We start from the raw sequence: 15,202 nt of genomic DNA, 5'->3' as shown, positions 1-15,202 counted from the left end.
TCTTCAGTTCAATCTTTCAAAGCCACTGGAATACATTAACTCAGTACAAACGCCTGCACATATTATATGCACATTTTTAAACAATAACTGTTTTTTTTTAACCAATTTAACATGAACATCATGAACACTGGCATACTTACTGAGCGTAAGGGAGGGATCGCTGTGTCACCAGGACCATATCAGAGAAAGGGATTCGAACGGTAAGTTCTTACAAAAATCCCTTTTTCTCTTTCAATGGTCCTGGTGACACAGCTCAACACTGGGACGTTCCAGAGCCGGTCCTTTGGGTGGGTACGCTCAGGTCTGCAGCTCTCATCACTGCACGCCCGAATGATGCGTCCTCCGACGCGAACTCATGGAATCTATAGAATTTGGCAAAGGTATGAACAGATGACCAAGTGGCAGCTCTGCAAACCTGCTCAGCTGTTGCCCCATGTCGAACCGCCCAAGAGGTGGCAACTGACCTTGTGGTATGCGCATTTATTCTGGCCGGCACAGGCCTTCCCACTTTAGTGTATGCAAATGCTATCACAGATCGCAACCACCTAGCAATGGTCTGCTTAGATGCAGGCCAACCAATTTTGTGTATGTCATACAACGCTAACAAGGTGTCAGTCTTTCCGACACTCTTAACTCTGTCCACATAAATGCGTAAGGCACGCACAACATCCAAATTCCTCAATTTGTCCCTTTTTCTAGAACCCTCTGGGGGTTGAAACACAGGTAGAACTATCTCCTGATTTAGATGGAAAGCAGAGACTACTTTAGGCAAAAACTGAGGTACCGTCCGAAGAACTGCCCTATCATCGTGAAATATCAAGAAAGGAGACTTGCATGACAATGCCCCTAACTCTGACACCCTCTTAGCCGATGCCACTGCCAACAAGAATACCAGCTTCCATGTGAGAAACTTGAGGTCCGCCGACCTTAATGGTTCAAAAGGTGCCTTCTGCAGGCATTCCAAAACCAGTGACAAGTCCCAAGGCGCTACTGGTTGTTTGTAGGGAGGTTTCAACCGAGACACCCCCTGTAGAAAAGTCTGAATTTCCGGTTAAATAGCTATCCTTTTCTGGAAATAGATGGACAAGGCCAAGATCTGCACCTTTAATGATTGAAGGCTTAGTCCCGATGAGAAACCATCTTGTAAAAATTCCATCATTTTTGTTAACTTAAAACGAGATGTGTGTGACTTCCGTCTCTCACACCATCGAATGTAAGTCTTCCAGACCCTATAATAATTTGCCGAGGATACTGACTTCCTGGCTTTAATCATAGTGTGAACCACTGCCTCAGAGAATCCTTTATTTTTCAGAATGGCGGTCTCAATAGCCAGGCCGTCAAAATTAATCGAGCTGAATCCAGGTGATTGAATGGTCCTTGTTTTAGAAGGTCTGGCCTCAGAGGTAAACGCCACGAGTCCACAGACAACCTCTGAAGCCTCGAGTACCAGGACCTCCTTGGCCAATCTGGGGCCACTAAGATCACCGGAATCGCCTGGGCCTGTATTTTCTTTAAGAGTCTCGCCAGCATTGGGACTGGCGGAAAAACATAAAGGAGATTCCCCTCCCAGGGGATAGTCATAGCATCCACTGCCTCCGCTAGTGGGTCCCTCGTTCTGGCATAAAACCTGGGCACCTGATGGTTGAACCTGGATGCCATCAGGTCCACATCCGGAGTTCCCCACTTCAACGTGATCTGATGAAACACTTAAGGGTTTAAACTCCATTCCCCTTCCTTGAGCTCCTCCCTGCTAAGGAAATCGGCCTCTATATTCTCCACTCCTGGTATGAATATAGCTGATACTGCTGGAACATTCTGTTCCGCCCACAGGAAGATTCTGGACACCTCCCACATGGCCAGTTTGCTGCGTGTACCTCCCTGGTGATTCAGATACGCCACAGCTGTGACATTGTCGGTCTGAATCCTTAAAGGGAGGTTCTGTAACCTGTTTCCTGCCAGAGAAATCACTTTCCAGACAGCCCTCAGCTCCAAGATGTTGATCGGTAGAGCCGACTCCTCTGCAGTCCACAAGCCCTGCAGCCGAAGGTCCAAGACTACTGCCCCCCAGCCCTTGAGGCTGGCGTCGGTAGTTACTACCAGCCAGTTCCAAGTCTGCAATGACCGACCCCACTGAAGGGAATCCACTTCTGGCCACCATTTCAAAGAGTCTCGAGTATCCAAAGACAGCACTATCAGCTCCAACTTCATGGTCTGTGTGTTTCCTGACCAAGCCATCAAGATGTTCCACTGGAACACCCGAGAGTGGAACCTGGCAAACTGCAGCGTCTCGAACGACGCCACCATTTTCCCCAGCAACTTGAGGCACTTAAACACTAAAATGCCCCGAGAGCCGAGAATCTCCTGGACTAAAGCGACCAGATCCCTGGCCTTTGCCTCCGGGAGAAATACCCGATGTAGATGGGTATCCAGAATGACTCCCAAGAATTGGAGCCTCTGTGACGGCACCAACTGAGACTTTTGTAAGTTTAAAATCCTGCCGTGAGCCTGCAAAAAACTGATGGCTTCTGCCAAATGACTTTGTAACATGGCTGCTGACTCTGCTTTGAACAGCAGGTCGTCCAAATAAGGTATCACTGTGATTCCCCTGAGCCGCAGCACAGCCGCCATCACAGACATTATTTTTGTGAATACCCTTGGAGCAGTGGCCAGACCAAAGGGCAACGCCTGTAACTGTAAATGCAGGTCTCCTATCGCAAACCTCAACAGGGCTTGATGTTCTGGGTGTATAGGAACATGAAGATATGCGTCCTGGACATCCATAGACGCCAAAAATTCTCCCTGGTCCAGGCTTAGGAGCACTGACCGTAGAGACTCCATTTTGAAATGGTCTACCCATAAATGGACATTTAGAGACTTCAAATTTAGTATTGGTCTAAAAGACCCGTCTGGTTTGGGCACCAGAAACAGAGTGGAATAAAAGCCTTTCTTCCACTCTGCCCTGGGAACCAGAGTAACCACCCCCTTCTCTAATAGGGAGTGAGCTGCTCTCACAAGAGCTGTACGGAGCCGAGCTTCCTTTGGCAAAGACGTGGGGATAAATCTTCTCGGAGGAAGACCTATGAAAGGAATTTTGTAGCCCTGGGCTATAATGTCTAACACCCAAGCATCCTGGTCTAGAGAAGCCCATGCGTCCCTGAAATGTGATAGACGCCCCCCCACCTTTACCACTGCCGGGCAAATCCCCTGACAGTCATGCGGAGGGTTTGTCCTCTCCTTTGGTGACAGGCTTCTTGTGAAAGGAGCCAAACTTAGACTTCGGGGCCTTGCCCCTGGAGGACTGAAACTTTCCCCTAAATGACTGTCCTCGAAAGGACGCACCACCTCTAGGGGAGGGCCGAAAGGACGGCCTAAAGGCAGAAAATCTGGATGTCTGCTTAGCCGTGGGAGCAGGCAGGAATGTACTTTTGCCGCCCGTGGCCTGTTTAATGATCTCTTCTAATTCGGATCCAAATAATAACTTTCCTTTGAAAGCTAAAGTTTCTAAGGCCTTCTTAGACTCATTGTCTGCTTCCCAGGCCTTAAGCCAGAGTACTCTCCTGGCATGAATAGATACTGTGGACACTCTGGTCGCCATTTTGAGCGCTTCCTCCTCTGCTTCCAACACATATTCTGCAGCAGCCTTAAGCTTCTCCGCCAGCAGCAATACCCCAGGGTCAGCATGTAAAATGGTGCATAAATCATTAGCCCACTCAACCATGGCCTTAGAGACCCAGGCTGAAGCAATAAGAGGACGTAGGGTGAATCCCACCCCTTCAAATATAGCCTTGAGGTTACCCTCCAGCTTTTTGTCCACAGGATCTTTGAAAGCTGCACCCCCTTGTACTGGTAATACAGTAGCCTTAGACAGACGCGCCACAGAGGCATCCACAACTGGCACTTTTTCCCAGAGCTCCGCATAAGACTCTGGCATGGGGTACAGACTAAGGAATCTCTTAGGCTGCATCTGCAGCCTCTTATCAGGGGTTTTCCAAGCCCCCTCCAACAATTCCTGTAAACCTTCATCCGAAGGAAAAGTAACAGCCTCCTTACGCTGTCGCTTAAACACACCTTTAGCAGGAGTCTTATCCTCCACTGAAAGTTTTAAAGCCTGTTTCACAGCTGCAATAAGATCCTCTACCCCTGCAGATGAGGTATCTTCCAAATCATGACCCTGATCCCAGGGAATGTCAATATATGCTCCCTCCTCTTCATCTACCAATAAAGGCACAGAATAAGACCTTTTAGGGGTCCCAACAACATCAATCTTGTCTAGTAATTCACTAAACCTGTTGATCCCCTTTGCAGTATCCTGCATCACCTGAATTAAAGCAGGATCTGCCTGGGTAAGAGGCAAGGAGCCAGAGGACTGCTGAGATGATGGCATAGGTCTCTGAGATTCTACCAAGACATCACTCTGCCTGTCCAGAAGCTGCACCAAAGCGTTCACTGACCTGCCTAGGGCACTAGCCCACGCGGGTTCAATCTGCTCTGCCCTCTGAGGTTCACTCCCCATGGGTCTCACAGCAGCGCAAGCAATACATAAGCCCCCCTTGGCCATCTGCTCAGGGACAAATTTTTGTGTACACACATTACAAGCGCTCAGTGTAATAAGGGCTCCCTCCCCCAAAACCACCGCTTGTTGCTCAGACATGATGTAAAGTAACCTACACAGTGCATACTATGTACAACAGCGATTATACAGGTTTAATGCACTCAGTCACTTAGCTGTCTGTCGGTTTCAGATGCGGGGAAACGATGCCCAGGAAATCCAAACACTCTGCCAGGATCTGTAAGCCAGCTCAGCTCCGCTGCAAGCGTTCTGAAAGGCGCCAAAAACAGAGTGAGGGAAGAGACCAAGTCTCTGCTGCTGCGGGGTCCGTGACTTTTGGCGCCAACCACCCCCAGTCAGCCGCTCCCTTGGTAGGATTTCCTAGTTCCAGTATCTCCCCCTCGGATGGGGACCACTTGGAACATGCCTGTAACACCACTGCTGTCCTCTCATACAGGAGCTCAGTGTGTAAGCTCCGCAGAAAATGGCCGCTGCCATCACGGAGTGCCTGTCCCCCATGATCCCCACCTAAGCGTGAAGCCGGTTTCAGGACGCTCCGGAGCCCAGGCAGCTTCTTAAAAGAAGCTGTAAGCACTGCACAGGGAGGCCAGACAGCGTCTCCCTTGTGCACAGTGAGCTGACAGGACGCGCTTCGGTCAGCTCCTGCTGCGCTAGCAGTGTGAGGATTCACTATGAAAATCCTCACACTGTGCCTACCTAGCTAGTGTAAAATTAATAAAATAATAAAATTGCCCTAACTACTCTATTTCTTCAGCTGCTCCTGCAGCCCTTTAGAATAGCACCCACTCCAGTGGGCACCTAACACGAACTGAAGAGTCCGGGATGCAGTAGGGGAGGAGCCTACCCTCTGAAAGCTTTAGGATAGGTGCCTGGCTCCTTCGGACCCTCCTACATCCCAGTGTTGAGCTGTGTCACCAGGACCATTGAAAGAGAAAAGACGACCACCATCTTTTGTAAAATATATACATTTGTAGATAATTCCAAAAAGCATGCAAATTATATATTTTATTTTTATACGTTATATATGTATATTTTTGGGGATGACGTGCAGTGTCCATGATGTTTTAAGACCAAAATCAGCAGTTGACTAAGACATCAACAGTAATTTCTATAGTGCCAGCGTATGCTACAGCACTTTCCAATTGGAAAGTAACAAAACGCTGGATTACACACATCAAGTGGTAAGAGCCCTGCTTCAATTCAACATTTCAAGAGTTTAAACACCGAAGCAATCAGGAAAAAATAAGGGTCACTGGAGAGTCTGCTGATTGAATTGAATGCTGGCCTTAAGAGTGCTCGCGCTGACCATTTGTCTATTACAGGGGGTCTTAAACTATTATGCTCCAAGACCCCATCAGACTATAAAAATGATCACGCAACCCCAGCAAGTTACCGCAGAATAGTCACCACATGTGTGTGGTTACCAAACAACACATGCATGGAAGCATTGCAGATGCAAAAAATTATGCGAGGAGACGGAAGTAAACAGTAGCAGGGTTCGCAAATACTCGCTATAGGGAGTATTTTACTCACTTTTGCATAGCGGGGACTCATTTTTCAAAGATGGCTGCGTCCCCTGGGACGCGCTCCGCCCGACCCGGCATTTCTATGGAGGAGTTATCCTCAATAGCTGGCTCTGTGGTGATGCAGCAGCGGAGGAGACCATCTTAAAGGCCAACAGCATGCCGAAGGGCGGAGTCAGTGCTGCGCAGGATGCCGCGCAGGACACCCGCTGCCGCTCCGCCAAGGAGACCCGCTGCTGGGAGAACGGCAAATCTGCTGTATTCCTGCGTGCTGAGCACTTCAGTGTGCGTACCCCCTCCTGGAGCTCCGGGTCCTCTTGACCACCATGACCGGGTATGTACATACCATGTGGGGGCAGGGGCTAATGATGGGAAGCCAGTGACACTATCTGTGCTGTGGAGACTGAGGAGGAGGCATGCTGGGGGGAAGGGAGAGGCCATTGCTTAATGATTGCTGGGATGTGTGGGAGCTTATGGGGTGGAAAGTGAAGTGGTGCCTGTGAGCCTGCGCTGTGAGGCAGCTGCTGGATTTTTGTTGCGGGACTGAGGACGGCTCAGGTGTTATAGAATGACATGATGTGGGGGACTGACACTGCATAACTACCGGGGATGCAGCGGCTATGGGGCCCAAGCTGCCCCCCCCCCCCCCCCCCCATCACTAGTCACTGCCTTAAACACACACCACTTGCACCGGAGACTATCCCCCTGTCTACCAGAGGCAGCAGCTGCTTGCAGCCCCTGCCAGCCCACCAAGTTCCGCATCCGGATGAAGCACAAAATGTGCTCCCCGGCCTCACTGAAGAAAGCACCGCTGCGAACACGCTCCTCGTCCAGGGTCACCCATAGGGCAGACCAGCAAATAGGTACTTCTTCTATTCCTGTTCGTCGATGGGGAGGCATGCCTCTGGTCCCTTTATGTGTGTCAGTGTGCCTTTACAATAGTGTGTGTGTGTGTGTGTGCGCCAATGTACCCCTAGACCCAAGTACAGTGTGTATGTCAGTGTGCCCCTAGACCCTGTACAGCAGGGGTGGCCAAACCGGTCCTCAAGATCTACCAACGGTCCACGTTTTCCAGGTTACCTAGCTGGTGCACAGCTGTAGTTATTACTAACATTTTAAAACATGCTGCATTGATTCTTACTATAGATCCACAGGTTGCCTGGAAAACATGCACCGTTGGTAGATCTTGAGGACAGGTTTGGCCACCCCTGCTGTACAGTATGTGTGTATGTCAGTGTGCCCCTATACCCTGTACAGTGTGCCCCTAGACCCTGTATAGTATGTGTGTATGTCAGTGTGCCCCTATACCCTGTACAGTGTGTCAGTGTGCCCCTAGACCCTGTATAGTATGTGTGTATGTCAGTGTGCCCCTATACCTTGTACAGTGTGTCAGTGTGCCCCTAGACCCTGTATAGTATGTGTGTATGTCAGTGTGCCCCTATACCTTGTACAGTGTGTCAGTGTGCCCCTAGACCCTGTATAGTATGTGTGTATGTCAGTGTGCCCCTATACCTTGTACAGTGTGTCAGTGTGCCCCTAGACCCTGTATAGTATGTGTGTATGTCAGTGTGCCCCTAGACCCTGTACATTATGTGTATGTCAGTGTGCCCCTAAAAGACCCTGTACAGATTGGGTCCCACAGCGCCTAACCCTAACCTTGCCTACCCTTAGTACCTAAACTCTCCTTCCTCAACCCCAACCTGCCCCAGCATACTCGCATTCAGCATCCTGGCAGTTAGGATCCTGGCGCCTGTATCTACACTGATGCCAGCTCTGATCTCCTGGCAGTAGTCAGGATGCCGATGTTGGTACTGACGTCATTTTGTCCCCCCCAAAGCAGTACTGCTTTACAAAACAGTTTTACCTTTCTTTCTGTTTAAGTTGTTAGATATTTAGAACCTTCATTTCTGTTGGGACCCAGAAAAGGTCCGGTAGGACCCCAATTTTCCCAGGGACCCATGTTTTTTTAGGGTTTTCGCGAACACCGAGTAGTCCAAGGATTCTGAGAAATCTGTTTGTCTGACTGAGAGATTAGAGAAGTCATCAGCCTGACAGTCAGCAACATGGAGTTGTGAATCCATACAGTTTAATAGAGCATCCACACGGTGCGATATGCACAGTTTTTCTATTCGATTTAGCTTATAAAAGCAAAATCAAATAGAAAATCGAATGGGAATTGAATGGTTTTTCTATATTCGATGCAGATTGGATTCTAATGCACGGAGTGCAGTGTAAATCTAATAGAAAAATAGCTTTGGCAGCCAAGACTATATAGTGGAAATCTAACAGTAGATAGTGGAAATGTTGTGTGTTCACTGCAGCCTTCAATTCGATGTTCATCTTCTGCCTGAAGCTAGTGTTGATCTAATAGCAAATCAAATGCAGATAGAATGGACAATCAAATAGAAAATAGTGGAAATCAAAAAGGAGTAGAACAAACTTCAGAGCAGGTCCAATAGTTCATACTGTATCGAATAGAAATCAAATCGAAAACTGAACTGTGTGTACGCACCTTTAGAACGACTGGTCTATTAGATACCAAGTACAATTACAATATACATGAAAAGAATCAGGTGTGTTGTTACATTAGCAAAGATGTCCCTCAGGTTGTAAGCATTTTTAAAACACCTGTAGTTCAATACAATAGGTAGAATTAAGCTGTAAAAAAGGTATAAACCATTTACCAGTGTTCCCTGCTATTGTTGCTTTCCACAAAAATCATTATCTAATTAATCATAATATATTCCATGGCCATACATATCAATGTTTGATAACTGGCCCAATGCCGTCGCATGTGGCCCAAAGGCTACACTACTACTAGAAATAGTTTATTGAACAGACTCATGTATGATTGGAAACCATCACAGAAAACACACCACATCAATAGCACAGAGTGTGATCCTAAAGGTACACGATCCAAAAGCCCAAGTGCAGAAATGAATGAAGCAGAGTACAATGTGTGCAGCATTACTCAAATTTTACTCAATAATGGAGTATTTTTCTCCCATCCATTGTAAAACAATTAAATTCAACCACTCCCCACTATTCCTCTGTAGCTATACAGAGCAGATGAAATGAAAATGCATACAATGACATTTGTCTACTCTGACAGGAATGGGTCTGCCCTTGTGAATGAATGCATAAATCTCTACAGACAATTTTCTAACGGACTGTAACCCGGTCACTCAGCGCATGCCATGCACTGTATAGGTCATTGGTACGACCTCATCCAGAGTACTGTGTTCAGTTCTGGAGACCATATCTCCAGAAGGATATAAATACATTAGAGACTGTACAAAGAAGGGCAACTAAAATGGTGCATGGCCTACATCACAAAACTTACCTGGAAAGACTAAAAGATCTTAACATGTATACTTTGGAGCAGAGAAGGGAAAGGGGGGACATGATAGAAACTTTCAAATATATCAAGGGCTTTAACAAGGTACAGGTGTGAGACATTCTTCACAGGAAGAGGAGCAACAGAACACGAGGACATGCACTGAAACTAGAGGGACGAAGATCCAGGGGAAATTCGCGGAAGAATTACTTCACAGAAAGAGTAGTGTATAAGTGAAATCAGAGGTGGTAGAGGCAAATGCAGTAGAGCACTTTAAACACGCTTGGTATAGGCATATTGATATCCTTACAAAGAACTAAGGATGAATATGGTTTGAGGTAACATGATTAAAAAAGGGCAGACTAGGTGGGCCAAGTGGTTCTTATCTGTCGTCAAATTTTATGTTTCTATGACAGAGCAGCACATCCTTCCTACAGAGGGCTGCTTCTATTCAAGGAAAGTTACATATATAACGCAAGACACTTATAGGGGAATATTCAATCACCCGCCACTATTCCCGATGGAGGAAAAAGCGGGGCACTATTCCATGCTGTCTTCCCCAACAGCATTGAACAGAACGTACCTGACTTCACAAGCAGTTTGGCACATTCTGCTGAGAACGGACAGCAATTGTCGAGCTCCCGGCCACAGCTCGACGATTTCCGGCAACTTCTTGCGGCCACGCCCCCTTATCGGCGCTCGGCAGGCAGGACATTGAATCCCATCTGTAGATTCAGTGTCGAGCTGACCGAGAACGGGACTCGGTCACAGCTGTCGGGCCAGCCCGACAGTCGTGCCCCTACATTGAATACCCTCCTTAGAGTAGAAGCAATTCAAACTGTGTAACTTCTATTATTTAGTATAGCGATACACAGTATTTGATTTGATTAAAATGTATGCTCTTTGCACCGTAAAACAAATAGTAACAACATGGTAGAAAGTTTCTTTAGTAAGGTATCTGTAATTTTATTTACCTCACAAAGAAAAAATACAACCTTAGAGCAATACAAAAGTAGCAACAAATTCTTCTTTAATGAGTTTGTAATAGTGAACAGAGACAAGAACCAGCAGTGTTCTAACATTCACACTGTAAATCTAAAAATGCAATCAGATTTCTTAATTCTTCTGCAGAGACACAGACCACATTCTACTAAAGTAAATGCAATTTGTCACCTTACCAGATAGGCTCTCTGTAAACACAGTTAGTGTCTGTCCTCCCACACTCTGTAACTGAAAAGGATGTTCTCTGGGTGCAGTAACTAAGGTTGCAGCTGGTTTTCCTCCAATATCCTGAATGTTTGAAAGCTCCTCATTCAGAGTAAAAGACACCTGTAACAAAGCAAACAGCATTACTAAGACTAAAGTGCATTTGTATTTTAGGCAATTTGACATTTTCAGTTCAATAAAGGTAAAAACAAAAAACAAAAAGAAATAAAATATCCCAAGTATAACAGACATTCATAAAAGTACAGCAAAAAAGGGGGATATTTCAAAACCAGTTACCAGCCATGATCACCATCGTTTAGAAGAAGTTTCAGCTTCAGTTAGTCTAAATGCCATCAGTTTTAATATTTGATGTCAAAACCAATAGCAAACAGAATTGGAAAAAAACAGCGGAATAACCATCCAAAAAGAAGCAAACTGGCCGGCCTTTTTAGGTAAAAACAGAAACGGATTGGGCTTTCCAAATCAATTCCTTTACAGAAGGCCAAGTCTACTTATTATAGAATTTTGTGTGAAAACCTAGAGACCATGACCTGGTCAGCCAGGGGATGAGTCAGTGGTTGACATCATTTCTGTTCCTCTCTATGGACGACTGAGAACACACACAGTACTAACTGCTAGTGCATATAACTAATTCAATTTAAATGTCTATCAAAGGACCCATTTACCCTCCCATAGGCGGTTAAGAATGGGTTTATCCAATCACTATAAAGTTACAGGCAATGTCACAAAGGGTTATCTTTTGTGGTCCGTCATACATAAACTCTTAAGAGATAAGGGTTCCTGATCTGCTAGCACCACTGATCCATAGATCAGAGAATTTAAACATGTTTAATATCGGCAATTCCCCAACCCAGCCAGGGATAATGTGAATTTGTTAGACATAAATTATGTGCTGTTTAAGTAGAAGGCTTACCTCAGGCTTCCCTTGGTTTCTGCAGAAACGAAAAGAAAACAAAATATAAATGAAATTGTTGAAAACACATCAAAAAATACATTAAATAAATCATGTGCTATAGAACTAGGTCTCATTGTATAATAAAGACAACACTATGGGCCTTATTTTGGTTCATTCTTTCTGACAAAATCCTTCTTAGATGGGCAAAACCATGTGCACTGCAGGGGGGCAGATGTAACATGTGCAGAGAGAATTAGATTTGGGTGAGTAATTTTGTTTCTGTGCAGGGGAAATACTGGCTGCTTTATTTTTACACTGCAATATAGATCTCACTTTGAAGTAAAACCCCACCCAAATTTAATTCTCTCTGCACATGTTACATCTGCCCCACCTGCAGTGCACATGGTTTTGCCCATCTAAGAAGGATTTTGTCAGAAAGAATGAACCAAAATAAGGCCCTATGTCCTAGTTAGGATTAATAAAATGAATTCAGAGATTTCCCCCCTGTGTTGGAGATGTAAAAATTCGGATGGCACTTTTCTACACATCTGGTGGGATTGCCCTTTTTTGGCCCCGCTTTGGTGGGAGCTGGCAGATCTGGCTATTTCTATCAACTATTTCTATCTTAACTCCTTTTAAAGCTGACTGCTTTCTCCTTTCTATGGATATCCCAGAAGCATCTCGCTCCCAGAATAATTTACTCACATGGTTCTGGCGCCTAGAACCTGTATAGCGAGTCATTGGAGATCTTCAACTGTTCCACCATTGGTGGTGGTCATTGCTAAAATCTGGCATATCCATTCAATGGAGTACATTACTAGTATCTTAAAAGGCTCTTCCACAAAATTTATCAAAGTATGGGAACCCTGGACCACGCATTTTAATGTACCTCCTGCCGTCCACTAAAACTATAGCTCCAAACCCTTACTCTTCTCCCTCCTTCACTTCTCTATTACTTTGCATTCTCTCCTCTTTCTCTTTGTTTTAGTTATGTTGTAACTCTTCATAATATTTTCTTTACTTCTCTCTACTCTCTTACACTATCTTTATTCTGGTTTTCATCACATTATTACCCTTAAAAACCAGAGTTGCCTCTACTTATTGTTGATTGTGCATTATTGAACTTTGATTTGGAACCTCTGCGTAGGTCCTTCATTGTGTCTTTCACCTATGTTTCCATGGCATCTCATTAATAAAATGTATGTTTAAAAATAAATAAATAAAAAAACAAAAAGCTACAATAATTATCAAGGCAAGGAAACCTTGCCATGTCCCCAACATGTACTATACTGTACGTTTATTTTGCCATAACTAACTGTTGTAGAACAATCTGCGTTAGCCATTTGCACAGATATGCAGTGTCAGAGAAGAAGAAATGGATTGGCATAGTGATCTTGGAAATGCACAATTTACACAGGCAGACGGTTTTAAACATGATCATACTCCGAATACAGTTACATTGAGAAGGAAACAAATATTGACAATAGGCCCGATTCAATGATAGATACAATAGCACTGTAGCTGCATGTTCATGCTAAAATATGCTAATGCTGCAGGATAGATCTTGTGTAAATAGAGGCCTCCTGCTGCATCAGAATGTGCAGCATCGGATTACTTGCATGAACATCGGCAATCTGAGAAACCCTGAAGTTACTAAGGATGCGCAAACAGTTCAGGATGCAGACCCTGGCCTCGCACTTGCAGAAAACAGGGCTTACATGACCGTTTTCACAAATACTGTTCAGCGCAGCTGGAAGCAGATATACCATGTAGCTTAGGTTGCATGGTGTGTGACGACAGGACCTGGTCTGCAAATGCTTAATAGTTCCTGCACATGTGAGTACCTCATCATAGCTGTAGCAAACCACTGGGTTTGTATATAACTAGGAATTGGGCTCTATTTCTAGACATCCAACAGTACTCAAACCAATAAAAAGAAAAGCTTCTGTTTAAAAGAGGTCATTGAAAGGTAAAAGGAAGTTAGTAATGTACTGAAACTCACAATGATGGACAATGAAAGAACATACAGAAACAAGAGGACGTGTACGATTGCACAACTCTGAAGATCTGTAAAGTGCTTCAAAATATTTGTGCATTATATAAATAACTGGTAAGAAATAAATAAAGAATATACAAAGTAACCAATATTGAAAGCTAAAGGCTGGGAGACTGGGCGACTGAACTGAAAGCCGTTAAAAACAGCATGTTTGAGCGGCTTTCAGCTCAAAGCCGCCCAGTGTGTATGCCGCATCATCGCCGGGAAAGCCGCTCATCTGCTGGTTATACCAGCAGATGAGCGGCATTGAGGATGGCTTTGCATAGCTCTGCACTATGAAACGCCATCCTCCCCCCTCCGTTGGCGCCGGGCAGGGGGAAAGCTGCTCAGTGTGTATGCACTGAGCGGCTTTCCCCGCAGCGGTGATTGACATCATCGCTGTCCATACACGCTGGGCATAGTCGCCCAGTGTGTATGGACCTTAAGTGATAGGCAACTAAATATCTCTACATATCTTGACAACCACTGGATGGATATTTTGCAGTTTTAACAACTCTATAAAGCATTTTTGTATTTCAGTACGGATGGTGTAATGGTTAGCATTACTGCCTCACAGCGCTGAGGTCATGGGTTCAATTCCCACCATGGCCCTAACGGTGCGGAGTTTGTATATTCTCCCCGTACTTGCATGGGTTTCCTCCGGGTACTCTGGTTTCCTCCCACATTCCAAAAATATACTGGTAGGTTAATTGGTTTCCAACAAAAATTAATCCTAGATTGTCTGTGTGCATGTACATGTCGTAGGGAATATAGATAAGCAGGGACTGATGTGAATGTTCAGCGCTGTAAAGTGCTGCGGAATATGTATGCGCTATATAAGAAACAGTTAATAAATAAATTGTAGTGAAGCTAAACAAAGGAAAATAAAAAACAGATGTACAAACACTTTTTTGATTTACACTGCATAAACTGGTAAAGATATATCATAGTAATATTTAATTTCATACTATGTCGAAATTTATACATATTAACCAGTTTCTCCAGAAAAAAATAAACCTTGTTTATTTTTGCTCAAAGTAACATTCATTTTTCTATAGGTTTTTAGAAGTGCTATTTTTCTTTATGTTTCAGCTAAAGTCAATAGGAATGGAAGTGAAAGGGTGAAGAACTAACCGGCAGTAAATGAGGGAGAGAACAATCCTAGGCGCACGCATGGCAGGCCAGCTTGGGAGTATACGCAACTCTCAACCATTGGGTCTGATTTGGCATGACAATAAATACAGCATAGGTACAGACACTTGGCTACAGTTGACCTAAGTGGAAAATGTTATTTGCTGATGAATAACGTTACGTGGGCCCTTCGCTTGTCACATCAAAACAATATCTTTTCAGAATGAGGTCAGGTGGAAAAGCGATTAATGTATGGAAATCTTAGAAGATGAAGGCTAAAATAGCTTATGGCTGTAAACTCCAAAATTGCTCCCATGTAGGGTTGACCGCTAGTAATGAAATATGCATAAAACACATTCTGCAGTGCTTTACAGAGAATATTTCACCATTCACATCAGTCCCTGCCCCAGTGGAACTTACTATCTATATTCCCTACACGCACACGCACACACAGACATTCTAGGGTTAATTTTGTTGGGAGCCA

At 44.8% G+C, this 15,202-nt stretch overlaps 1 protein-coding gene across 1 annotated transcript in view; it reads right to left on the bottom strand.

The window, feature by feature from the left end:
• GTF2F2 (general transcription factor IIF subunit 2) overlaps nt 1–15,202 on the bottom strand; it is a 171,485-nt gene that overhangs the window by 144,083 nt on the left and 12,200 nt on the right. Inside the window, exons 3-4 of the mRNA XM_083168959.1 lie at nt 11,571–11,589; nt 10,609–10,759 (exon numbers count right to left, since the gene is read on the bottom strand). Coding sequence (XP_083025085.1) covers nt 10,609–10,759; nt 11,571–11,589 — 170 coding nt within the window. The remainder of the gene's footprint in view (nt 1–10,608; nt 10,760–11,570; nt 11,590–15,202) is intronic.

Source organism: Crinia signifera, chromosome 2, assembly GCF_055691185.1.
Source record: "Crinia signifera chromosome 2, ASM5569118v1, whole genome shotgun sequence".
Lineage (NCBI taxonomy): Eukaryota > Metazoa > Chordata > Amphibia > Anura > Myobatrachidae > Crinia > Crinia signifera.
Note: the sequence above shows the minus strand (reverse complement) of the source record. Positions and strands in the feature narration are given on the sequence as shown.